At 39.9% G+C, this 26,278-nt stretch overlaps 1 protein-coding gene across 4 annotated transcripts in view; it reads left to right on the plus strand.

The window, feature by feature from the left end:
• The first annotated feature begins 2,770 nt into the window (after nucleotides 1-2,770).
• DSC2 (desmocollin 2) overlaps nucleotides 2,771-26,278 on the plus strand; it is a 36,290-nt gene continuing 12,782 nt past the window's right edge. For 2 of the 4 annotated variants that reach the window (XM_086372268.1, XM_086372266.1), the window contains exons 1-11: nucleotides 2,771-2,987; nucleotides 11,263-11,347; nucleotides 12,513-12,712; nucleotides 13,819-13,938; nucleotides 15,325-15,480; nucleotides 16,707-16,851; nucleotides 18,054-18,220; nucleotides 22,314-22,448; nucleotides 23,019-23,204; nucleotides 25,402-25,652; nucleotides 26,002-26,135. In XM_086372268.1, coding sequence (XP_086228394.1) covers nucleotides 2,919-2,987; nucleotides 11,263-11,347; nucleotides 12,513-12,712; nucleotides 13,819-13,938; nucleotides 15,325-15,480; nucleotides 16,707-16,851; nucleotides 18,054-18,220; nucleotides 22,314-22,448; nucleotides 23,019-23,204; nucleotides 25,402-25,652; nucleotides 26,002-26,135 — 1,648 coding nt within the window. In that variant the 5' untranslated portion in view covers nucleotides 2,771-2,918. The remainder of the gene's footprint in view (nucleotides 2,988-11,262; nucleotides 11,348-12,512; nucleotides 12,713-13,818; nucleotides 13,939-15,324; nucleotides 15,481-16,706; nucleotides 16,852-18,053; nucleotides 18,221-22,313; nucleotides 22,449-23,018; nucleotides 23,205-25,401; nucleotides 25,653-26,001; nucleotides 26,136-26,278) is intronic. The other 2 variants (XM_086372270.1, XM_086372267.1) reach the window with 1 other exon arrangement.

Consider the following 26,278-nt stretch of genomic DNA (forward strand, 5'->3'; position numbering starts at 1 on the left):
GATATTTTCCTCTCTCACCTGTGAATAGCTAGACAATGTCCTTCAGTCTTGTTTTTGTTTTCTCCCTTCGGTCTGTTTCCTTTGCTTTGGGGTTCCAGCCTGTGTCATTGCCCATGCCAAGAGAGATGCACCCTGAACATCATGTGTCCACATGGACCCTTCTCTCCAGGCTCCAACAGTGGACTCGTGCAGCTCAAAGAGAGCTGCTGCTGTGTGCACATCAGTGATGAAGTGGTATTTTGTTGCTCTTGCCATTTATATTCAATTACCACTTTCTGAAATTAGAGAATTGTGAAGCGTGGTTGCAGAGATGTGCCCCAAGGGCCTGGGGTTGCTATTTGTTCATCTTTTTAAGAACAACTCTGGTTCTGACTTTCTCTTTGAAAAGGAACACCCATCTCCAGCCAACTTTCTCAAAAATCAGCCACAAAGAGTCTAAACAGTTTAATTTTAGACGTGGAAGCTGCCATAGACAGCATCCAGTATTATTTTAATTATCTTCCTTAATGAATGAGAGTGCTGAGGGCTGAGGTTACATGAGCAGCCCAAAACACGAAGGACCTTGGTCCTGACTGTTGGTCTGGTGCATCCTTTACAATAGCCCAGTGGAAGATCACTTCAAATCAGCAAAATCATGTTCACAGCCCAAAGACATTCTTAAAAAAAATTCCTCTTCTCACATTTCATGTCTCTTTAAATTATATCTGCTATTTCAAGATTGTATCATTAAAGAAACTATTTCAGAAGCCATATAGTCTAATCTAAAACTATTAAATAAATCTGGTCCCTTGTTTAGAGTTTATATTTCATTTCTTTAAGAAATTCACGAAGAAACAAACAAATTGCCATCTTAATAGCTTTAGTCAGTTACCTAGTGTGAAAGATGAAAATAAGGATCTAAGGCAAATTCTTTTCAAATTACCCTCTTCCCTTTTCTGGAATGTGGAAAAACATGAGTCACCCTTAGGTGTTTAAGGTTAAAGGGTAAGCAAGAATTTGAAAATGTTCTATTATCAAAGACCATAACAGCCTGAGTACATTTGTTGAACATGAAACTGGCATGATATCATCATTAACAGGACGAGGAGTGTTAATGAAATCACTGCTGGAAAAACATGAGGGTTAAAAAATGTGGAAACAGAAGGATGTCAACCAGAGTCTCATGCCGATGACCCAGGCTGATTTTACAAGCAGTTTCAGTGATAATTTTATAAATATGGAGACAACAGAACAGCTCACTATGTGTCATTCAATAATAAAATAAAGCATGGGACTAATACTTAGAATGTAAGACAGGTACTGTTTTACAATACTCTTGAATTTAAGTATATGGTCAATATTATAATAATTTTGGCTCTGTGTATAATGGTATTGGGACCACATATATTTTCAAGAGCTGAAATCTGAGTGTTATGGCTGGCTTTTCAAACAGGTTTCTCCACACACCCCTGTGCAGACAAACCAAATGAAATGGGACAGGTTTCTCCTTTGTGGTCAGACTTCTCTGGCTTAAGCCAGTAATTGAAAAGAGGTACAGCATAATGAGTCACAATGCCCCGTCATTGCTTTCTGAAGAGCTGCAAGAATACCACTTTTATATTTTAATCTTCCAGGTTAAGCACTCCTATAATTCACCTGGTTTAAGTATACTTCAAACCTAAACATAGATTTTATCCTATTCTTTTTCTTTGGGTGGTGGGAAAGGAAGAAATCTCAGTGAGACGTCCAGGAGTCCAACTTAGGAGATAAGTGATAAGAAGGTCAGTGGTTGGCTTTAACTGTGACAAAGGAGGGTCTTGGAGAAAATCATGAGGCCACATTAAGCCAATGTCTAGGATCTCAGAGAGATTCCGTAGTTAACTCACCCCTGATGCCTGGATTCCCTTATTTTAATTAATTAATTATTTTAATTTCCTTGTATCGTTGTTATTCTGGCCATGACATTTATTTACAAAAAAAAAAAAAAAAAGACAACCCCCTCCCCGGAAACCAACGACCAAACAAGACCCAACAAGACCCCAGAAGGGTGTGCATACTGGTTGTCCGCAGGAAATTAACTCCAGGAGAGTGTGGAAAACAGTCTCCCTGGGTGCTTGATCGCTCGGGCGCGTCCGACTCTTTGCGATCCCAAGGACTGCAGCCAGCCAGGCTCCTCTGTCCATGGGGATTCTCCAGGCAAGAATACTGGAGAATACATGCCCTCCTCCAGGGGATCTCCCCAACCCAGGGATCGAACCCAAGTCTCCTGCATTGCAGGCGGATTCTTTACAGTTTGAGCCACCAGGGAAGCCCAGTCCCCCTGGGGCCAACCCTCTACTAGGTGGGCCTTAGGCAGCCGTGACACTAAAGTGCGACCTCTCGACCTCCCTCCCCGGCGGCCTCTGCGGGTCTGCAACTGACCACAGCTCGCGGGGCGGAGTCGGGCCGGGAGCGCGCACGGGTCCTCGCCCCCTTCCGCGGCCCGGCGCGCTTGGAGAGTGAGTCTTTGTACAGTCAGGGCTTCTGCTGGGCAGGGCCAGCTGTTAATCCTCCAGGCGGACACCGGGGCGTGGGGGGGGGGAGATGGGGCATATAGGTGGCGTCCGCTGGTGAGAAACACCTAGCGCAGGTAAAAGGGTGGCGGCGAAAGGGAGTTCCCACCTGTTGAGTTCTTCCAGAAATGAAGACTTAAGAAAATACCTAGGAGGGGCCGATCGGTGTCTTTCGGACGCGCCTGGAAACCCCACCCTCTGTCAGAGGAAAAGCCTTTGGGCTGAGAGGCTGGAGCTTCAGAAAAACCGAGAAGAAAAGCAGCTCCTCCGCGCGCCAGGTCCTCGGCCTCGCACTCCTGCGCCCCGGCCGCGGCCCTTTGCCCCGCCGCGCCCTCCCTCCCCCGGCCTCCGGGTGCCTCGGCCGGCGACCTGCCCCGGAGTCCTCCCATGGCGCCAGCGCGAGCCCCAGGCTCCCCGAGCGGGGCCCTCTGCCGGCAACTCCTGCTGACCCTCGCGGTGAGTGGCCGCCTGGACACTGGGCCCGGAGGGCGCACGGACAGATGTGGGAGAGAGGGCACCTTTAGGAGCAGAGATCTGTGGGTGGCGAGCCAGGCGGGGGCTCCTGGCGCCTGGGGCTGGCTGCAAAAGTGCAGCCGGTTGGGGTGGGGGAGGGCGGACAGAGGACGGCGACCTGGGCGCTGCGATCCCGTAGGGGACGAGGAGGAGGGTGTCTCCGGTAGCGGCTGCAAACGCCCATGCAAATCCGTGGCCCCTGGGTACGAGCCTCCGAGCGCCTCCAGCCCGCGCACCTCGCGGGGGAGGACAGTCCAGGCCGGCTCAGGGCCGGGTTCCGGTCACCGACCAGGCGAGCCGCTGGGCGGACGCGACCAAACCCGCCGATCCTGGGGTGAAAGAGAGGTCTAGGCGCCTTTTGGGGAATTTATCTTAGGCTGTGGGTGAAGGGGAGGGAAGCGCGGAGACCGGGCGGTCTGGACCCTCTGCGCGTGAAAATGGTAGACGGCTCCCAAATGGTCCTCAGTTAAGGTTTCTATTTTGGGTCCGTACGTGAGGTTTCACTCCCTTTAAACTTTGGGGAAATGGTCGCCTCGGAGGCATCCGGATTCTTCCTCCCACCGCCCGCCCCTCCTCGCCCTCCAGCTCCAGTTTTTTTTCCACTTTATGAAACACAGTATCTACGAGCCCACCTCCCCAAAGCTCTGAGAGAAAGTAGGGGTGGCCTTATTGGGAAAGGACAACGCCACCACCCTCACCCCGCCACCCCCGGGCAAAAAAGCCCGGGCTCTCTTTGGGGGAGGGGGCTGCAGGCACGGAATCTAGAGCGGGGGAGCAGCCCCTGAGAGAGTGTGGGACCAGGGGTTCCCCAGATAGAGCTCCCGGGATACCCTGGAAGAAGAAAAGTCACAGAGACCAAGAGCAAGGGGGCTAAGCCTGTAGTGGCCTTTTCAAGCTGAGCCGCAGGCATTAGGGCTCCAGGCAAACCTGAAGGACACGGGGACGAAACTGGAGAACAGACAGTCGGGGAATTCCTTCTGGGACTGGTGGAACTGGCGGCGTGAAATATCCAGTTTTACTCTACCGCTGTCCTGTTTCACGGAATTCCTGAAATTTTTAATGAATGAAATTGTAGTCGTTGCTATCATTAGAATGGCTTTCCTTATGGACTTCAAACCTTAACTCATTTCCTGGGGCACATTAATAACACAAAGGGCCAGGTACACAGCAATTAACAGTTAACTGTCGAGGAAATCGAGAATGGAATATGTAAATAACTGTCATAAAATGTCTCGATTTTGATTAGATTCTCAGTAAAGTCGACTCCCCCATCCCCCCTTTTTTTGGACACTTCTTTCTGAACCATTGCCCTTGAAGGAAAAAAAGCATGATTAGGTTCAGGCAATGAAATGCACAGGCCATAAATATTCCCAGGTGGCTCAGATGGTAAAGAATCTGCCTCCAATGCAGGAGACTCAGGTTTGATCCCTGGGTGGGGAGGATCCCCTGGAGATGGGAATGGCAACCCACTCCAGTATTCATGCCCGAAGAATTCCATGGGCAGAGGAGACTGGCAGGCTACAGTCCACCTGGTTGCAAAGAGTAGGACACAACTGAGCAACTAACACAGATATACTAACAGAAGTTTCTGTGTGTCTTCTCAGACTCTTTTTAGAAAAAGCAGATATAGGGAATAATCTAAAGTTGAATAATCGTCTTTCTTTGACCTTCCTTAGCTTCAAAGCTGTGTTAGCCAGAAGTGGGGTGACTCTGGCCGCACCCCTCATCCTGCTGCGTTTTTGCTGGTTGGGTTGGTGTGTCTTCAGCTCTTCTGAGGCTCCTGTGCACGTCTGCAGAGCCCTGCCAGCCTCAGATGGTTTCTGGTTGTGAGCCTCATGTGTGATAGACGTGTAGAGAAGAGAAGCATTACTGAATACAAATGGCTTGTGGGACATAATCTCTTCCTCCCCATGCACCCAAGTCATCCTTCACCATTCCATGAACCAGCTCCCAACTTCCTAGTCTTGCCTCACCTCACACATTTGCACTCCACGTCCACCTCAATGTACTTCCACTATGGCTCAGACGTAAAGAATCTGCCTGCAATGCAGGAGACCTGGGGTTGATCCCTGGGTGGAGAAGTTTCCCTGAAGGAGGGCATGGCAACCCACTCTAGTATTCTTGCCTGGAGAATCCTCATGAACAGAGGAGCCTGGTGGGCTACAGTCCAGGGGGTCTCAAAGAATCAGCCATGACTGAGTAACTTTCTGCCTAAACACTTAATGAAGCTTCTCTAAGGTCGTCAGGGATCTCCACTGTTAAATTCAAGTCATTCCTTAATGCAATTTCATCTTGTGATTGGAGCCTTTATGAAAAAGCTAATCTACCAATAGATAAAGAGTTCTTATAAATCAAGTCCAGCATTAACATGAAAAACCATAAAGTAATAAAAATGTCTCATAAAATATTTCAGCCTCACTCATAATAGGGAAAGATGAATTTTAAAACTACATTGAAATGTCATTTCTCATTTGGCAGATGTCCAAAAGTTTGAGAACAGGCTCTGTAGGCAAGAATGTGGAGAAGTAGAAGCTCTTAGATGGTTGGTGAATGTAACAAAAAATTACAACCTTATGATCTATATGGGTTGTAACAAATGTGAATAGAAACTGTTTTGTTTCTTCCTTTCCAATTTGTATGCACTTCCTTCTGTTGATATACCAAATGCTGCATTGTTTTAATTACTGAGACTTCGTAAAACCTTTCACTGTCAGCTAAAGCTAATATCCTTTCACTGCTTTTCTTTTTCATAATTTTTCTATTTTTAATTGTTTATTTTTTCCTTATGACCTCTTTAAAAACATACCAATTATCACTTCATTTTTTAAAAACCTTTTTATTTTGTATTGGGGTGTAGCTGACTGACAATGTTGTGATAGTTTCAGGAGAACAGTAAAAGGACTTAGTGATACATATACCTGTATCCATTCTTCCCCAAACTCCCCTCCCATCCAGGGGATGGTTCAATATTATCACATAATATTGAACAGAGTTCCCTGTGCTATTGAGTAGATCCTTGGTTATCCATTAAGCCTGAATTCTTTTTTTTTTGGCTGCACTGGGTCTTCCTGCTGTGCATGGTGGGCTTTTGCTCTAGTTGTGGCAAGCAGGGGGCTGCTCTTCGTTGTCGTGAGTGGCCTTCTCATTGCAGTGGCTTCTCTTGTCGCTGGGCCCGGGCTTCGGTCATTGCAGCATGGCATGTGGAATTTTCCTGATCAGGGATCGAACCAGTATCTCCCTCATTGACAGCAGATTCTTATCTACTGTACCACCAGGGAAGTCTGGTTATCCATTTTAAATATAGCAGTGTGTACATGTCCATCCCAGACTCCCTAACTATCCTTCCCACCCGGTTTATGCAACCATAAATTTGTTCTCTTAAGTCTGTGAGTCTATTTCTGTTTTCGGAGTCAGTTCATTTGTATCATTTCTTTTTAGATTCTGTGTATAAGGGATGTCATACACTCTTTCTCCTGTCTGACTTAAGTTCCTTTGCTCATTATGACAATCTCTGGGTTTCCTTATGATCTTTTAAGTTAGCTTGTCTAGTTCTGGAAAAGAAGTACTGTTGGGATTTATTAGGTTCATAACCTTCATAATTTAACTTTGTGTAAATTGATATACTTACATTGTTGATTTTTTTTTCTATTCAAAATAATGATACATATTTATTTTTGTGCAAGTCTTCTTTTGTGTCCTTCAGAAATATTTTCAGATTTTTCTCACATAAGCTTAAGTTTACTTTTTGGTATTCTAACTTTTTTTCTTTTACCACTTTTGAAAATGATTTCTTTTTTCCCAATATATTGCTTAACTGACTTTATGTGGATGAAGACTAATGATTTGTGTATTTTAGCAGTTATTTCTGCACCCTTACTAAAATTCTCTTACTGTTTTATGGTTAATTTGCTTGGGTTTTCCAGATAAATAGTCATATCAAATGCAAATAGTTATTTTTACTTTTACCTTCTTCTTTTCATTCATATATCTAATATACTTTAATGTAATTTTAGCTATAGGTGATGACCCTTGGGAAGTCCATCTTGTTTCTGAGTTTAGTGAGGCTATGTTAGGGCTTTTCTATTGGTGATGTGATTATAATGTAAAATAAAACTCATATTGAAATAGCACTTATCAATTCCTAATGGGGGCTCTTTTCTTTAAAAAAAAGTTTAAGAATGGTTATTGAATTTGGCCAAATGGTTTTCAGCAACCATGGTGCTGATCACATTCTAAGTCTACTTACTTAGTGGCTGGAACATCTGAATGACATGAGTGTGGCTCACAAGTCCATGCGAGGCTAGTTCACTTCTAGCTCATACCTACAGTGAAGGTTTTGCATTTGGGAGTCCAGATTAACATGAGTGGCTCTTCTCTTAGATCATAGGCAGGTCCATGCTTTGATTTTGCTCCCCTATTTGAGGCCAAAAAACCAAAATCTAATCTTTTCAGATTAGAAGTTTTTTCTGGTTACTCCTGTGTTCCATCTTAATCCTCAGTTTTTGCCTAGGACTTCCTTATAAGATGTTTTAGGATGGTTTAAAAACACGTATCCGTTATTTTTAATTTTGGCCTAGGGATTTGACTGAACACCCTAGGGCCCTTCTTGGCAAAGAAAATTGTTCCCCGAGTTCATTTGTCACACTGGTCAGAGTTACCTTATTCCAATAGAAAGTTGCTTATGTCATTTGTGTGTGTGTGTGTGTGTGTGCACGCGCTAAGTTGCTTCAGTCTGGTCCAACTCTATGCAACCCTATGGACTGTAGCCCACCAGGCTCCTCTGTCCATGAGATTCTCCAGGCAAGGATACTGGAGTATGTGGCCTTGTCCTCCTTCAGGGGACCTTCCCGACCCAGGGATTGAACCCACATCTCCCATGGTCCTGCTTTGCAGGCAAATTCTTTACAGCTGAGCTACCTGGAAAGCTTGCTTATGTCATTTATCTGCTTAAAACAAATTTTTGGTTTCTTATTATCTTTAGGAAAAAAAAGATCTATGAGTGTACTGTGTGAAGGCTGTTCAGACTCTCTCCCACACCTGCTTCTCTGAATCCATTTTCAGTTCCTCTCCCTCTTGTGCTATATACATCACCATGGCAAATGGCATTTTCAGGTCTGTGGCCTCTCTGGGTTTGGGCACATGCAGTTCCTGTGCTGGGAACATATAAGCTCTGCCTTCCTTGGATGTGACTAACATGTCTCCCCTCTTCACCTGTCCCTTAGAAGGGGCTGGCTCCCAGTGCTCTCCCAAAGCACCCTGAATTTCCCTGTCATAGCTTTTATCTTCCTTTATTGAAATTGTAAATGTCTTACCCTTGACTTGAATGTTTCATGAGAACCCTGTTTGCTGCTTGTGTCTGGAACATACTAGACATTCAATAAATATTTGCTGAATGAATGAGTGGATGTCCAGGACGCTGTTATATGAGATGCTGTCTTAATTTGGCCATCCTCACCTTTTCCATCATTTTTACCTTAGTCCAAGTCACCACCCCTCCTCTCTTAGATTCCTCCCATTGGGTCTCCTTGCTTCCACTCTGGTCGTCTATTGTGTGTTCTCTGGTGGCTCAGAAAATAAAGAATCTGCCTTCAATGCGGAAGACATGTGTTCGATCCCTGGGTTGGGAAGATCCCCTGGAGAAGGGAATGGCTACTTACTCCAGTATTCTTGCCTGGGGAATTCCATGGACAGAGCAGCCTGGCTATTGGTAAAGATGGTGAAGAATCACATGGCAAAGAATGCTAAAAATCATATGGCAAAAAATCCGCCTGCAATGCAGGAGATCCAGCTTTGATTCTTGGGTGGGAACGATCCCCTGGAGGAGGAAATGGCAACCCACTCCAGTATTCTTGCCTGGAGAATTCCATGGACAGAGAAGCCTGGTGGGCTACAGTCCGTGGGGTCACAAAGAGTTGGACACGACTGAGTGACTAACACTTTCACTTTTCCGTCTGTTTTCCCGTGGCCACCTGAATGAGTCTATGTAAATGCTCACAACGTGATGCCATAGTCTCTAAACATACGGTTGCTTCTCTTTGCCCTCAGAATAAAACTGTACTCGTCCCTGTGGTCCTTTAGACCCTATCTAATACGCCCACAACTGTCTTTTCAATATCGTCCTGTCACTCTTCCTGTTCTGTGTTTACTGCTGTTGTTTGTTGTTTGAGTTGCTCGGTTGGGTCTGACTCTGTGATCCCGTGGACTGTAGCCTGCCAACCTTCTCAGCCCATGGGATTTGGCAGCCAAGAATACTGGAATGGGTAGCCATTCCCTTCTTCAGGGGACCTTCCCAACCCAGGGATCGAACCCACGTTTCCTGCTTGGCAGGCAGATTCTTTACCACTGAGCCACCTGGGAAGCCTGTGTTTACAGCTACGGGCTCCTTTGTGTTCCTTTGACACACCAGGTGAAGTCGCCTCTCAGGGCCTTTGGCGCGGCTTTTGCTCCACTTGGAAGGCTCTCCCCTGGTTAGTGAATTGGTTTGCTTTCTTGTTTCATTCTGGTCTTTTCTTTTATCACCCTCTCTCCCTGTTTTACTTTGCTTGTAACACTTACTCATGGCGTTATGTGATCTTGGTGCATTTGTGTATTGACTTTTTGTCTTTCATTATAAAATAATCTCAGTGAAGTCAAGGAGTTTTCTTTGTTCACTGTGGTAGCCTTTGAACACTGCCTGGCACCCAGGCGGCAACCAAGAAACATGGGTTGAATGAATCAGTGGGTGTGTGCTTCCTGTCACCTTGAGCTGGGCTCTTCACACGTCCTACTCCTATTTGCTCTAGACTAGGCAACCAGTGAGAATTCTTCTCATCTTTTTATTTCTCAATATTTTTATTTGAGTACAGTCCCTTGGTTATGTTCATTGCTCAGTTCCAATTGAAATGTAATCTCTGCCATGCTTAGTCCTTCATACACAAGTTAAATTGGATAATTAAATGGTCTTTAATGTGTTTTGGAGATAAAAATTTTCATTCCAATTTTGACGATTTTAATTTATGTTTATAGATTTGTAAATAACAATGTAAATGCTCGTTAGTTATTTTGCTTTTGGCCAAAAACCTTTGCAAAAATATAGGAGAAAAAAACTCTCAATCTTTCAGAAGCATCCGTTTATAGTTTCAGAGAGAACCGAATTTATTTTCAGTGGGCTCAGATACGTATTGTATTGGAACTCATTCACCATATATCACTAAATCATTTACATTTTTTAAGTGAAATATTTTTAACACTGACTTTAATTTTCATTAATGAGAAGTTCAAAATAAGTTCATATTTCAAAGTCTTGTGCTTGTATGTGTGGGGTCACAGGTAAATAATTTTTAAATCATTCCATTGCAGTGAGTCGGAGAAGCAATGGCATCCCAATCCAGTACTCTTGCCTGGAAAATCCCATGGACGGAGGAGCCTGGTAGGCTGCAGTCCATGGGTCGCTAAGGGTCGGACACAACTGAGCGACTTCACTTTCACTTTTCACTTTCCTGCATTGGAGAAGGAAGTGGCAACCCACTCCAGTGTTCTTGCCTGGAGAATCCCAAGGATGGGGGAGCCTGGTGGGCTGCCATCTATGGGGTCGCACAGAGTCGGACACGACTGAAGCGACTTAGCAGCAGGAGCATGGCAGTGAGTCAGGGCTTGTCTTTAAAAGTGTTGGGCTTTTCTTTAGGATATTTTTGATTTGGTACCACAACTCATAGGCAGTTCACAGATAATTGAAATGATTTGCTGACTCATTAGATTTGTTTTTATTTTGTTATTTTTACATGTCTGTGCTGCCTTCCTAATAGTTTCCAGTGTTTTCCCACAAAAGGGTGTCGTTACTGCTGCTACTTCCACTGCTGAGTCGCTTCAGTCATGTCCGACTCTGTGCGACCCCATAGATGGCAGCCCACCAGGCTACTCCGTCCCTGGGATTCTCCAGGCAAGAATACTGGAGTGGGTTGCCATTTCCTTCTCCATTATTAACTCCATTTTCAGACTAGGAAACAAAGCCCAAGAGGATAAGGAATTCTCTGGGTTTACATGCCTTGTGAGGGAGGGAACCATGGCTCTCTATTGGTTTTATTCTTCTATGCAATTTTTTTTTCTGAATTCTTAATCCCATTATATGCTTGGTATTTTATTTTGATAATTTTATAAACAGATTTATAATTATACAAATGTGTGCAAACTGTGTACACATGAAAAGGCTCTTTTTCATGCATAATATTGATTTTTTTAGATCTTAACATTTGCCTGTGATGCCTGCAAAACAGTGACACTACATGTTCCTGCTAAACTAGATGCTGAAAAATTTATTGGTAGAGGTAAGAAACTGCCAAAGTATGCAATAAATCCTAATTTGCTGTGATCTTGTAAAATTAGTGTAATCTTTAGAAGAGTGACTGTATTGGAATTAATAGGTAAAACTAATACAATACATTGTAATACATTTTAATACATGTGGTGTCAATCCAGTGAATGAAATATTGTTCTTTATTGAAAGACATGATTATACAACATAAAATTGTTTTAATTTGATTAATGAAGTAATTACTAATATTTACATTAGAGGTAGGTTATGGTATGTGTCAAAACATGTCTTTGAAATTGAGAAATAGTATTGATACTATTTCTTGAGTTTAAAGGTGTTGTTTTTGGATTTTTATCCTAAACTATTTTGGCATCTTCCTGACATTTATTTCCACCTTTATTTTTTTAATGGGCTTCTCTGGTGGGGAAGAATGGTAAAGATGATGAAGAATCATATGGCAAAAAAATGGTAAAAATCACATGGTAAAGAATCCACCTGCAATGCAGGAGATCTGGGGTTTGATTCTTGGGTGGGGATGATCCCTTGGAGGAAGAAATGGCAACCCATGCTGGTATTCTTGCCTGGAGAATTCCATGGACTTGAAGAGCCTGGTGGGCTGCAGTCCATGGGGTCGCAAAGAGTCAGACATGACTGAGTGACTAACATTTTCATTGCTTTTTTATCAATTAATTTTTTTCATATAACTCAAATGTATAACTAAAGATTGGATCAATGTAGAGACAGAATATGATGACTATTTAGCAACAGATGCAAAGAGTTCAGTAATAATTTAATAACTTCCAGTTTTAATTTCTAGGTTCTATTTAACTTACTTTATGTGTTTTATTGTGTTGCTCTGTGGCTAGTTTCAGCTAATATAGAAAAACTTCTTTTGGTGTGAGTTTAATATTCAAACTGTGGAGTTTACATGTCTTTAAGAACAAATGTCTCTTTTTTTAAAAGGATGTGAAGTCGGTAAAAGACATGGTGGATATGTTTAATTAAGAACAACTTAATTAACCATGTAGTTTCATATGTCCTTTTAAAAAATGCAAAATTTACAAGTGTCAATGTAGTCAGAGTTTTTGATTGTTCCACCTCAAATGCATAGCTTACAGTTAAAATTATATATTGCTTTGATTTAGCTCACAAATGATTGCTCTGTGCATTTTCTACAGTTAACCTGAAGGAGTGCTTTAAATCTGCAACTCTCATTCACTCAAGTGACCCTGATTTCCAAATCTTAGAAGATGGCTCGGTCTATACAACACATACCATTCTTTTGTCCTCAGAGAAGAGCTCTTTTACCATATTGCTCTCCAACACAGAGACCCAAGAAGAGAAGGAAATACTTGTCCTTTTAGAACATCAAACAAAGGTATGCCAAAGTATAAAAATGAAGTATAATGAATTGACTTCTTCAGGTGTAACTCACATGACCAGAGAAGATGTGAATCAGAAAAGATGGGGTTAGTTTAGCTTGAAGAAGAAGGAAAACCATGACTCAAGTTAACTGTTGAAATGGAAAAGAGTGGTTCAACCTAGGTTATCCCAGGTTATAATTTCCTTTTATTTGGGGCATAAAAGGAGAAGTTGGCATATGGGACAGAATGAGAACTTGAGATTAAACATGGAACAGTGTTTCTTGATCTTCACTGTGGAGTAGGTATCCAAAACAATAAACATTATTGCTTAAGATGTTCATATGTAATTTGGAGTATGTAGCTTTTAAAGATTCAGGAGCTCGTATGACATGTTAATGACTTACTGTGATGTCCTATTCAGGCAGCGGTACTAGGGTCATCATGTGGTTAATTATGCTCTGACACCTGAGGCCTTCAGAGATAGGTTTCATGTATCTTGGCATAATTTTTAATCTTAGAAAATGGAAGGGTATTTTAGGTTAAATTTCGGATCTCATGCACGCATTTGACTTTGTGACACCCAAGATCAAAATGACTTCTGTTCAGCCCCTGGCCATTACTCATGACGGCCGTCTGAGAGTTGTCCCCCTGTTTCTCTCCTCCTTCTGACACAGATCTCTCTGTTGGTCCCCTGGCTCTTCCTAGCTGCTGGTGAGTGGAAGATGCTTATGCTGAATTTAGAAGGGCACCTATCCACTTAACGTTCTTTGCATATCTCTTCTCCTGTGTTTCTGCATGGCAATGTGGCAACAGTAATTTTTTTTTTTTTCCAGTTTTGCTTCTAGGCTTCAGATTCCATCTCTCTCTCTTCTATGTTCCCACCAAGTTATTTTCTCAAGAGGATTGCTGAGATAACAGTTAGGGCAGGGCTTTCTTCTTCTTCTTTTTTTTTTAGTGGTATTGACATTTTGTTTAGTTTTCAAGCACTACCGTGGTCCTACGCCTCCCCAGCTAATCCTCATGAGATAATGAGAGAAGAAAGATGTATCACTTTTCAGGTTTAAAAATAAAGTAGCTGTTGACTTGATTATTTGTTGTTGTTGTTGTTTTCTAAATTGAGGTACTAAAGAAAAGGCATTCTCAGGAAAAAGTTTTGAGACGTGCCAAGAGAAGATGGGCTCCTATTCCTTGCTCAGTGCCTGAGAATTCCTTGGGTCCATTCCCACTTTTTCTTCAACAGGTACAATTTACTTTCTTTTCACTGTGAGAGTCTATGGTTTCCATCTCTTTTAAAAATTTGGACAATAAGTATGCAATTATTTTTTAAAATGTGTATATATGAATATATAAGTGAATGAGTGTGTCTATCATATGCTTCAATATATGGTATAAATACATCTCTCTATACCTGCATAAACTTTTTTGCAGTTGTAGTCATGCAAAAGCCATTTATAAAGCTGTGAAGCCCATCTAGCACTCTCAAACACGTGCTTCTTCAATGGATTTTCATATCATCAAGTGTATCTCAGAGCCTGGACGTAGTCTAGAAAACCCGCAAACATCTTCCATAATAAAGGATGAAATTGTCGATAAAAAGTCAAATGCCATGAAAGGGAAAGATGGTACACCTTTCCATGGTTTCTTTTCGAGTTCACTGTTTAAATCACACTGGGTCCACATTTTCTCTTTCTCTTTTAACTTTCAGTGGGAACCTCAGCAAATCTTTGTGCCTCTCTCCACTATCAGTGGTCACTACCATTCAGTCTAGCTCTTAGGTTTCTTTTCCACCAATTCTTTAATCAGTGAGAGAGATACCTTATTTAGAGCCCACCAATAAATACAGTGCAACCGAGAGAAGAGCATTTTAAAGTTGGGAAAAAATTTTTTTGAAAATAATTGTTAGTCATTCTGATAGGTAGTCAGGATCCTACTAAGAGGATGAAAATACTTTGGAAAAAAATGTTTTTTGATGTAGGATCTTAGTTCTCTGACCAGGGATGGAACACGTGCCCCCTGCATTTGAAGGCAAAGTCTTGACCATCGGACCACTGGGGAAATCCCAGAGAAAATTTTCTTTTTGAATCAAATATCAAAGTAGCACATTCACCAAGATATTTTCACTCTTTTTCATCCTGTTCAACCCCTATAATAAAGACAATGCTGAGAAATGAAAACTAATTAAGGAAATCACTTTCCAGATGTTTGCCCTGCAGACAGTATACGTTAAATCCAGTGTCTCAAATATTACATTAGATAAAATAAAACTTCAGGTGTTAAAACAATTGATAAAAGGATAACTTTTCATGCTCAGAATACTTTGTTTTCTAAGACAAGAAAAGTCCAGAATGCTTGATCCATGTAGGTACATGTAGCCTTTGAAAGTATTCATTAGTTATTCTGGAAAACTAAGGTGCTACTTCATTATTTTCCTCATGCCTTGCTCTTGAATTTCTCAGTTATTAGGCTTCCTTTTCCTATTGCTGTCTTTTATCCATATATAGTAATAAATTAAAGGGGGTAATTACTTATTGTAATGAAAATATCAATGTGATTGCGTAAATATGTAGATGAAAGTTTTGCTGAAATACAAAATTTGTCTTTTATGTATATATTGTCTACTTTCTAGATTCAATCTGATACAGCCCAAAACTACACTATTTACTATTCCATAAGTGGGCCTGGAGTTGACAAAGAACCTCGCAATTTATTTTATGTAGAGAGAGATACTGGAAACCTGTTTTGTACTGCTTCTATAGATCGTGAAACATATCCATTATTTGAGGTAACGTTTACATATTGTGTTAGTAACATTAAGCTTGGCTATATTGCCTCTCTTCCTCAATTCAATTACTCTTTTCTGTCTCCTGAATTTCTCATCTGTGCTCTGGTAGTATTGTATGGACCTGATAGTTGCCTGGAAGCAAAAAGAATTTTATAAAATAAATAGTCTTCAGTTTTATTAAATTGTTCTGGGAATTACGGTTTTACTATTTCTGTTTTCAAAAGAAAAAAGAGCACCACTTTGAAAGTAGTTATTTATTTGGCAGAAAAGATCTGTGAACCTCTTTATGGTACTGAGAGTGATGCCATAGGAGATAAGTCAAGCTCTGAAGTTAAGCCTCAGAACCTTTGCAATGAGAGACAATTAATTTGTGAGCGAGTAAGGAGTGTGGACGTGCTTAACTAGGATAACAAGGCATTTCATCATCTAGGCAACCTCCCATTGTGGGATGACTGTTACTATGTAAGAATTTAACCTAATGTTGTATTGAATTTCCCACAGGAACTGGTCATTTTGCCTAACTCAACTTTAGTTATATGTTTTTGGATGAATTAATTCTTTAGTTTTAAAATTACTACGACATGGCCTTCTAAGTACCTGTGATGGTCTGTTCTTTCTATGACAGCTGTTAGGAGATAATATGGAATTTAAATTGATATTGTATGATCAAAAGAATCAATTGCATTCTAGACACAATGTATGGCCATTTGGTCCATTTCTGACTCCCCTTTTTAAATTAAACAATTATTATGAAGACAGTTATCTAAATATAGCCATCAATATGGCTAAAATTCTAATTAGAAAATAAAATAGTATCTCAGTTGACTGCACCTGGGGAGTTTGGAATCCTAAGAATTCAGTTATAAAAGATCCAGAGAATTGTATTTAAAATACATGCACTTGAAACTTTCAAGCAAAACAAAATAGTTCTCAGGATCCTTTCAAGAAAATAATAATAATAACCATTATACTCATGAACAACAATACAGAATGGTGAGGAAACTGAATTTATCTATGTTATTATATTAGCTATATTATAAAATGCTATAGTACACCATGAAATTAGCCATCTCTTGTGGCATTAAGATTATGCTCACATTCAAAAGTAGTAACATGGTAAAACCCACACTGTGATGCTCAACAGTCTCCAAATGAAAGGCAAAGCATAAGCAAGTTTGAACCATAATTTATTTTCGCTTTTTTTTTCAATGTTACTCTCTTCACAGCTAGTTGCCTTCGCAACAACTCCGGATGGATATACTCCAGAATATCCATTGACCTTGGTCATCAGAATTGAGGATGAAAATGATAACGCCCCAATTTTTACAGAAACAAGTTACAGTTTTGAAGTTTTTGAAAACAGCAAAGTTGGTGAGTCCCCACCTTGGCAATGCACGGCAACTTAGTGTTTCCGTTCATGAGTTGACTTTCATTCTGGCCACTGGGAGGTAGCATAGCCTGCTGCCAAGAGCAAGGGACTTGCCAGACGGGTGGCTCTGGGAGGCATTTTACTCTGCCTTTTGCTAGCTGTGTGCTGTGACCTTGGGCAAGTTTCCTATCTTGACAAGCTTTGGTTTCTTCATCTGTAACATGAGATATTAACATACAAGGTTAAGTGAAGTGCAGTATACCTTGAATGCCAAGCACAGTGCCTCAATGTTATTTTGCCTTTCTGTGTGAGATAAATACTTTGAAGAGGCCATATTTTCTAAATATTCTAAGAATATTTTTTTTCTGAAAAGAAGTTATTGAGCAGTAGAAGTCTTAGCCTTGAAGAGACCTGCTGATATTCTATAGTGATTAAATGATAGACTGTATTCTGGGCATCACTGGGCTTCTCAGGTGACCCTAGTGGTAAAGAACCTGCCTACCAAGGCAGGAGATGTAAGATATGTGAGTTCAATCCCTGTACCGGGAAGATCCCTTGGAGAAGGGCATGGCAACCCACTCCAGTATTCTTTTTTTTTTTCCACTCCAGTATTCTGGCCTAGAGAATCCCATGGACAGGGGAGCCAGCTGGGCTGTAGCCCATAGGTCGCAAGAGTTGTACACGACTGATGTGACTTAGCATGCATGCACACATGCATTCTGGGCATTGTTAAAAAGGTCTTGGAGAATAAATTTTCTTAATCTCTTGAAAAATGGACCATTTCAACTAGGAGTTAGAATTAGATTTTTAGTCTTCCTCTAGAAAGATCTAAGTAAGCTAAGAATTTTCAGAGCAAAACTGACCCATATGATCAATTTAAGTGCAGGCTTATAAATAGAAAAAGCTTAAAGAATAATTGGAATTCTTTAGTTAAGAAATACTAAGGCCATGGGGGGATATTATCAACATTTATAAAATTATACAGTAAACGTAGTAAATATGGATATGGTCACCAAATTTCAAAATGTTGGAACATTGGGATATTTAAAAGGAAGTGGTACTTTATATGGAATCCTGAAAATGTACAAACGCTATTCTTATTATTAATTTTGTCGTGCGAAACTTTTTTGTGATAGATAGGAGTCAAAGGGAAAGTTGAAACTGTAAAGGTTTTGGAAAGTAAAGGGGATTTTTGTGTATGTAGGTACTACCGTGGGACAGGTTTGTGCAACAGACCAAGATGAGCCTGACACACTCCACACGCGTCTGAAGTACTCCATCATTGAGCAGTTTCCAGCATTACCCACCCTCTTTTCTATGCATCCAACTACAGGCGTGATCACCACATCGTCATCTCAGCTAGACAGAGAGGTAACAAATATTAACAAATAAAACCTGATTTGTTATTGTTCAGTCACTTAGTCGTGTTCAACTCTGCGATCCCATGGAGTGCAGCATGCCAACGCCAGGCTTCCCTGTCTTTCACCACCTCCTGGAGCTTGCTCAAACTCATGTCCATTGAGTCAGTGATGCCATCCAACTGTCTCATCCTCTGTCGTCCCCTTCTCGTCCTGCCCTCAATCTTTCTCAGCATCAGGGTCTTTTCTAATGAGTTGGCTCTTTTGGTAGTACCTATGTTTCTCTGTATTATCACCTGCAGATAAGCTTTTGAAAAGCATATTGTGAATCTAACAAAAATTATTTTAGGTAGGTTGATGGAGGTCATTACTCTTGCAGCATGCTGATTTTGAACTGCTAATTCATTCTCTCCTGAATTATATGATTTATAAAATCAAATTTCCTAATATAAACATATTTGTAGTTGGAAAAAAAATAAGAAATGTTGTAATTGTACAGTAAAACTTGGAATTTGTGGAAGTTTCTTATCTACAGATAACAATGCTTCTCTTTCTATCTGTGTAACTTCATTAGCAATCTCATCTACATTTTCCCCTTACATAGATTAAATGAAAGTTTATCTCTTGCTGATCTCTGATTCAACATTTTCAGTTGACTGACAGGAATCCTTATTTGAACATTTCACAGCTACCTAAGATGAAGGATATCTAGAATTCTTCTTTCCTTCTGAACATGCTCTCTTTCCCATGCTTTTAGTTAAAATGACTAGAATATTCTTTTCCTTTAGTGATTTTTCTATTTTCACCTTGGCTTTGTGTTCTCAAAATTGTATTTGATGTCTCCTCTTCCAAGTCAAATTACTTTCCAAAGCATGTTGATATTAACTCCACAATGATCTTATATTCACATCTATCCATTGTCCCTGCAGCTATCCTAGTTTAGTAATTACTCATTTTGTTATTCAACTGTTACTCAACTGTTAGCATTTATTTATCTGAATTCTTATAGTACTTATCTGGCCTACTTCCTACATTTATAATCCTTAATTTTAAAATATAGTAATACATGTTTGTCAGGTTTCTCTTTGATTCCTAAAACTCTGTATTAATTCATTTCCTCTCCCATGGATTAAGGAAGTGGTTTGCAAGTTTTCTGGTCTCAGGAGCTCTTTACAGTCTTAAATTTTATTGACAATTCCAGGCTTTTGTTTATGTGGCTTATATTTATCACTGTTTAATCCAAAAATGTTTAAAACTGATAGAAGTTAAAAAGTATATATTTACTTACCCATTTAAGATATTACATGTTAATATAAATAATATTTTTATAAAAATAACTACATTTCCAAAACAAACAATTGAATGAGGAGTAGCATTATTATACATTTTCCAAATCTGTTTAATACCTGACTTAATGTAAGAGTGATTAGTTTTCATATCTCCTGCATTCAGTCTGCTATATCGTTTTAGTCAAGGTATATAAAGAAAATCCAAGATGACCTGAAGTTAGAATAGAAAGGAGTGTTTTAATAGTAATTCCAGATCATTGTGGATAGTCTTCTTTGATATACTACACCAAAGCTTGACAGGTGGTAGGTTTGTAAATGTTTTTTGCAGTGTGCACTCTTAAGAAGCCTTGTCTGTGAACTTTCATACTTTGTCACATCAGGATCCACTGTCTTGTACTAAAAGTGACTAGTTTATTTACCACGTGAGGTCTTGTAACATCATGCACTGGTCGTATGGGAAGTACTGGCTCACCGAGTTATGCAGATCCTCCAAATATTGACACATTTAATTAAACAATATTAAAACAATCTCCTACTCATCTCCATTAATACCACAATAGTTCATAAAAGTTTTCTAGAATCCTTATTTTTGCTTGAAAGCTCCAGTCGATCATTTGCATCAGATAGCCTTTTCTTTAAGTGACAGATTTGCCTTATGTATGTCAAAATGTCTTCCAGATCCCAAATTGAATAACCTTAGGTGTCTTTTATGTAAAAACAGCTTAGCTTCTAAATCAAACAATCCTGAAAGTACTTTTCCTTGGAAGAAAATCATATACTATTATGCAGAAGGGCTTTTATACATACCTCCCATTTTTTCATGTGGACTGAAGGCTGAGATTTAATAACAGTGGTTAAAATTGATCATTTTTACTGCATTTGCAAGGACATTCCTAAGTAAAATTTCGATTTTTAAATTCGATTTTATTATTTTAATTCTATTATTTTAATTTCTATTTTTAATTCATTTTTATTGTTTATAATTTATACATTCTTAAAATGAGTCTGTGCCAGTGAAGGGGCTTCCTGGGTGGCTCAGGGGTGAAGAATCCATCTGTAATGCAGAGTGGGTTCAATCCCTGGGTCAGGAAGATTGCCTGGAGTAGGAACTGGCAACCGACTCCAGAGTTCTTGCCTGGAGAATCCCATGGACAGAGGAGCCTGGTGGGCTATGGTCCCTAGGGTCACAAAGAGTCAGACACTGAATCGACTGGGCAAGCATGCATGCACGCACGTGCCAGTGAAGAATGGGGTATCATTTGCTAAATGAATGGATTGCTGTCACAGGTCTTCAGATTATAGAGATTCTTCATGGAATTTGGATGCTCAGGAAGAGCAGGTTATAAACCAAATTTTCTTTTATCGTCGAGTCTTAAATAGATTATTCTGATAAAACACTTGAGAACATTTGACTAATGAAGGAGTCTTAGAGTTCTTTTACCCAAGAAAGCTCTGGACTCACGTTCTGATCCCAGGTTTCTGATTTTTTTTTCTGTTGGCCTTCCACGATTTAATCTCTTTAAGCATCAGAACTTTTCTTCCATCTGAAGATAATGATAGGTTGATATTTAAGTCCCAACCTTCATTTCTGTCTTTGTGTTATCTGCCAGTTGATCATTCCCAATAAATCATAGTTTGCTACAAATAGAATCCATATTTCCTCCTAGAAGTATACTAGTCTGAGCTTTTAAAAATTTTGAATAAAAGAAGACCATTAATTGTTTCAGCTCTACATATGTGATTGATTATGAGAGAGGAGTAAATCAGGAAAAATCAGAAGTGTAACAACTATAGCCATTGAGAGAAATATTATTAATAGTTTTATTTTAGGTAATATTGAGTCCAGTGCATGAGGACTAGAAAGTTTAAGAAGTCTAAAGGAAGGAAAGGGCTTCCCTGATAGCTCAGTTGGTAAAGAATCTGCCTGCGATGCAGGAGACCCCGGTTCAATTTGGTTTTTTAAGAGAATGGCAACTATTCTAGATGGAAGGTTAGGAAGTATTTTATATATTTTTTGTCTTATAAAAGGTTAATTACTTAGCAAAGATGTTATTATTATCATTTTACAGAAGAGGAAAACTAAGGGAAAAGACTTTCCCAACTGCCAAAGATTACATTTGCTGTTTTTGAACTTGGGAATAGAACCCAAGCTTCCTAATGTTCAGTCTAGGTGGCATTATTATTAGAGATGCTGTTAATCCTTCAATATCTCAATACTTGTGACAGATGAGACCATTATCTGTGTATCTCAAGAAAGACTCATCACTTAAACTAGTGATGAGTCTGCAATCTCTAAAGAATGGAAAATCCTTAAAAAAAAGACACTATTTTCCATGAAGAGAAAAAAGAAAATTTTACAAAGCCCCAGAACTTTCTTCTTATGCTAATTTAATGATCTTTTAATAAATGTCAAGTAAATATTTAAAATCCACCACTTTTACAAGAGGATATGTTATTGCTTTATTATCACTGTTAATGTATTTTTGAATGTAAGAATGTACTTTGAATAGGAGGTAAAGATTTTGATTAATTACTAGGCAATTTTAAGTGGCTATGACAATATTTTTTCTTTCTGTTAAGTGATGCAGAAACCAACTTGATTCTATGAGTAGCACTTTACATTTGAGAAACTATTATATTTGCATAAATTAATTGAAAATTAGTATGTGGAAATTATTCCTCTGCCAGTATATGAAAACTATAAAGTCTAATAGTGTACTTCTTAAATTTTCAATGCAGGGAAAATTATAGAATAAGTTATGATTTCATTTATAATGTTACTTTCACTCAGTAATTAAATTCTTACTTTCTTTTCAGCTAATTGATAAATACCAGCTGAAAATTAAAGTGCAAGACATGGATGGTCAGTATTTTGGTTTGCAGACAACTGCAATTTGCATCATTAATATTGAAGATGTGAATGACAACTTGCCAACATTCACCCGTTCTTCTGTAAGTGTGTGATTTTAATATAAGAAAATGTAAAAGGCAGAGTTAATTGCTAAATATGCACATCTCCCTTCATGCCCCATGATTTCAAATGAAGTATTCCCAGCCATATGTAAGTAGTTTGGACTTAGGGTTTAAAATCACGTAAATATAGTTTTGGGCTTCCCTGAAAGCTCAGTTGGTAAAGAATCCGCCTGCAATGCAGGAGACCCCAGTTTGATTCCTGGGTCGGGAAGATCCCCTGGAGAAGGGATGGGCTACCCACTCTAGTACTCTTGGGCTTTCCTTGTGGCTCAGCTGGTAAAGAATCCGCCTGTAATGCAGGAGGTCTGGATTTGATCCATGGGTTGGGAAGATCCTCTGGAGAAGGGAAAGGCTACCCACTCCACTCCAGGCCAGGACGGTATATATGGTCCATGGGGTCACAAAGAGTCCAACACGACTGAGCAACTTTCACTTACACTTTTCAAACATAATTTTTGGAAATTAGAAGAGCCAGGCTTACTTTACATGATGTTCTGCTTTTGTGAGAGTTACTAATTAAACTTCTTTTGTCATTTTTTGTTATTTTAGTATGTGGCATCAGTGGAGGAGAATAGAATTGATGTGGAAATCTTACGTGTTGCCGTTCGGGATAAGGACTTAATTAATACTGCTAATTGGAGGGCCAATTACACCATTTTAAAGGGTAATGAAGATGGAAATTTTAAAATTGTAACAGATTCCCAAACCAATGAAGGAGTTCTGTGTGTGGTTAAGGTAAGAATAAATCAGCAGATTAGTTATTTGCAGCTTATAATATGAAAGATTAGTATACTAGAGCTTGATGAAAAGAAAGGAATTCTAGTAAATGTAGATCTAAAATAGACAGTTAAGTAAATGTAAATGCTGTGTTCTTCATGTATATAGTGGGATGATTGTACTCATTTTGGGGAACATTTTGAAAAGATATGATAGTTTAGAATTATTATATATATGTATGTTCAATTAATAAGATATAGTACCCATTTTGTAACGAGTATCTCTGGTTTTCTTTTTTTCCTTTTTTTGTTTTAACCAGTTATCTCTTAACAATTAAAAAGCCAGCACAATTTTGGCAACAGTGAGACACTGCCAGGCTTTCCTAGTCCATTCTTTCTATCGCTGTGTCAAGGAGCTGCTACTTCATTACTGAATTTCCCAAATAATGAGTTATTCTTGGTCAGACTCATAGGGAAGCTGTTTTATAGATCTTTACTTTTGGATACAGTGTACAGTATGTTCTTTACTTCCTGGTTTGGAACAGGAGTCCTCAACCATTCAAAATGTAAATACTTCCAAAACCTCTTTCTAATAATCTCTAATTATCTCAGGAGACATCACTGCTAATTCAGGTGGCAGAGTTAACCCATAAAGTCATCTGAGCTCTGGCTTTGGACAAAACCATAGGAGCCTATGGTTCTGCTGCATCTTCTACTAGAACATGATTCTATCCTGGGTTTCTGGTTTCCCTTTTCTTCATTCACAAGGAGAATGGGTTAAAAATGATGATTGGTTTTTCTTACTGTGATGAAAATTAGCTGCAGTCTGTGGGTTAATTTCTGCTTCAGATAGCAGAGGGATTGTCCCTTAAATCTTGTTTCTTTCTTCATCCAACCCTGCCCTAATCCTTGGCATTACAGAAAGGAAATTTATCTCTGTGAAATCTAAGACTTGACAGCACAGGGAGCCCAGCTTGGCACTCTGTGATGACCTTGAGGGGTGGGATGGAGGGAGGGAGGGAGGGAGGGAGGGGAGGCTCAAGAGGGAGGGGATGTATGTATAGTTATGACTGATTCTGAAGTTGTTGTAGTGCAGAAACCAACACAACATTATAAAGCAATTTTCCTCCAATTAAAAAATAAAGGAAAAAAAAATTCTGTCTTCTGGGAAATGGTTTCACCCATTTTCAATACAGCTATGAATCAGGCAAAATAAAATTAACACCTTCTATTAAAGTTGGTACTACCCATTTTTAAAAGGGTAACTCCAGCACTCTTGCCTGGAAAATCCCATGGTCAGAAGAGCCTGATAGGCTACAGTCCATGGAGTCGCAAAGAGTCGGATATGACTTCACTTCACTTCAATGGTATTAGAAGGTGGAGTGTATGGGAGGGGCCTAGATCATAAGGGTGGAGTCCTTACGAATGTGATTAACGCCTTATTTAAGAGGGTCCAGCGGAGAAGGCAATGGCACCCCCCTCCAGTACTCTTGCCTGGAAAATCCCATGGACTGAGGAGCCTGGAGGGCTGCAGTCCATGGGGTCACTAAGAGTCGGACACGACTGAGCGACTTCACTTTCACTTTTCACTTTCATGCATTGGAGAAGGAAATGGCAACCCACTCCAGTGTTCTTGCCTGGAGAATCCCAGGGACGGGAGAGCCTGGTGGGCTGCAGTCTATGGGGTCGCACAGAGTCGGACACGACTGAAGCGACTTAGCAGTACCAGTAGCAGGGGTAGAAAAGGTAGAAAAAGAAAGTGTAATGCCCATGATCTTTCTATTTTCTTGTCTCTTAAAAACATCTTATAAAATTTGACCCACCTTTTCTACCTTAAACAAGATATAGATATTTGTTTTCATCGCAGGTGGATAGGATAAACTGTGCCCAAACTGATGGAATAGTAAGTTCCTGTTGATTGGGGCATGGAGTCCCAAAAGTAATATTTCAAATAATAATAGTTCATTAAATACGATCTGAAATTGCCATTAGGACCTGTGATATTGTGTTAAATTTGCAATTGAGGGATTTTTTTTTTTTTTTGCTGGCTCTACCCAAATACTGAATCAGCACATTTGCGGGTATACATTTAGTATTTTCATGACTCTTCCTGAGCCAGCACTTAGTACACATTCCCAAAGCTAAGTAGTTACACACTAGTTCACATGGCCAAATACTGCATCTTGATCTCATTTTCAACATGCTTGCTTTTGTAGCCACTGAATTATGAAGAAAAACAGCAGGTGACCCTGGAAATTGGTGTAGTTAATGAAGCTCCATATACTGGTACTTCCAGATCCACCACGAACATGGCAACAGTCACTGTTAATGTCCAAAATCAGGATGAGGGCCCTGAGTGTGACCCTCAGGTACAAACTGTTCGAATTAAAGAAAACGTACCAGTGGGAACAAAGACCATTGGTTATAAAGCATACGACCCGGAAACAAGAAGTAGCAGTGGCATAAGGTACTTGTGATTCTATTTTAGTGAAGGTCAAATTGACCATGCTTTTTTTCTTAGAAAAGAAAAAAAAATTTCTGTATACATTGGGCTTCTCTGGTGGCTCAGCTGGTAAAGAATCTGCCTGCAGTGGGGAAGACCTGGATTCAATCCCTGGGTTGGAAGATCCCCTGGGGAAGGGAAAGGCTACCCACTCCAGTATTCTGGCCTGGAGAAATCCACAGTCCATGGGGTCGAAAAGAGTCAGACACGCCTGAGCAACTTTCACTGTTTAAAATGTATAATTTATTTTGATACTAGGATTGTAATTTGACTTATGATCTGTTTTGCTATTTTAACTTGTCATTATTCACAGGTATAAGAAATCAAGTGATCCAGAAGGGTGGGTCCATGTGGATAAAAACTCAGGAGTAATCACAATTTTGAAAAGACTCGATAGAGAAGCCAGAAGTGGTGTATATAATATTTCAATCATTGCCTCAGACAAAGGTAAGGACTTTGTGTTTAAGCTGGCTATGTAGACTCTCAATCATGTGCAGCCTCTGTTTTAAAATTAACAATGTACATTCAAAGTTTTTTCCTCCCCAGATGACAAGTATTGAGGGGTTGGTTATAATTTATTAACTCAAGTT

The sequence above is a fragment of the Bos grunniens genome, chromosome 24 (assembly GCF_055505025.1).
Source record: "Bos grunniens cultivar Pamir isolate PY7600 chromosome 24, Bosgru_T2T1.0, whole genome shotgun sequence".
Lineage (NCBI taxonomy): Eukaryota > Metazoa > Chordata > Mammalia > Artiodactyla > Bovidae > Bos > Bos grunniens.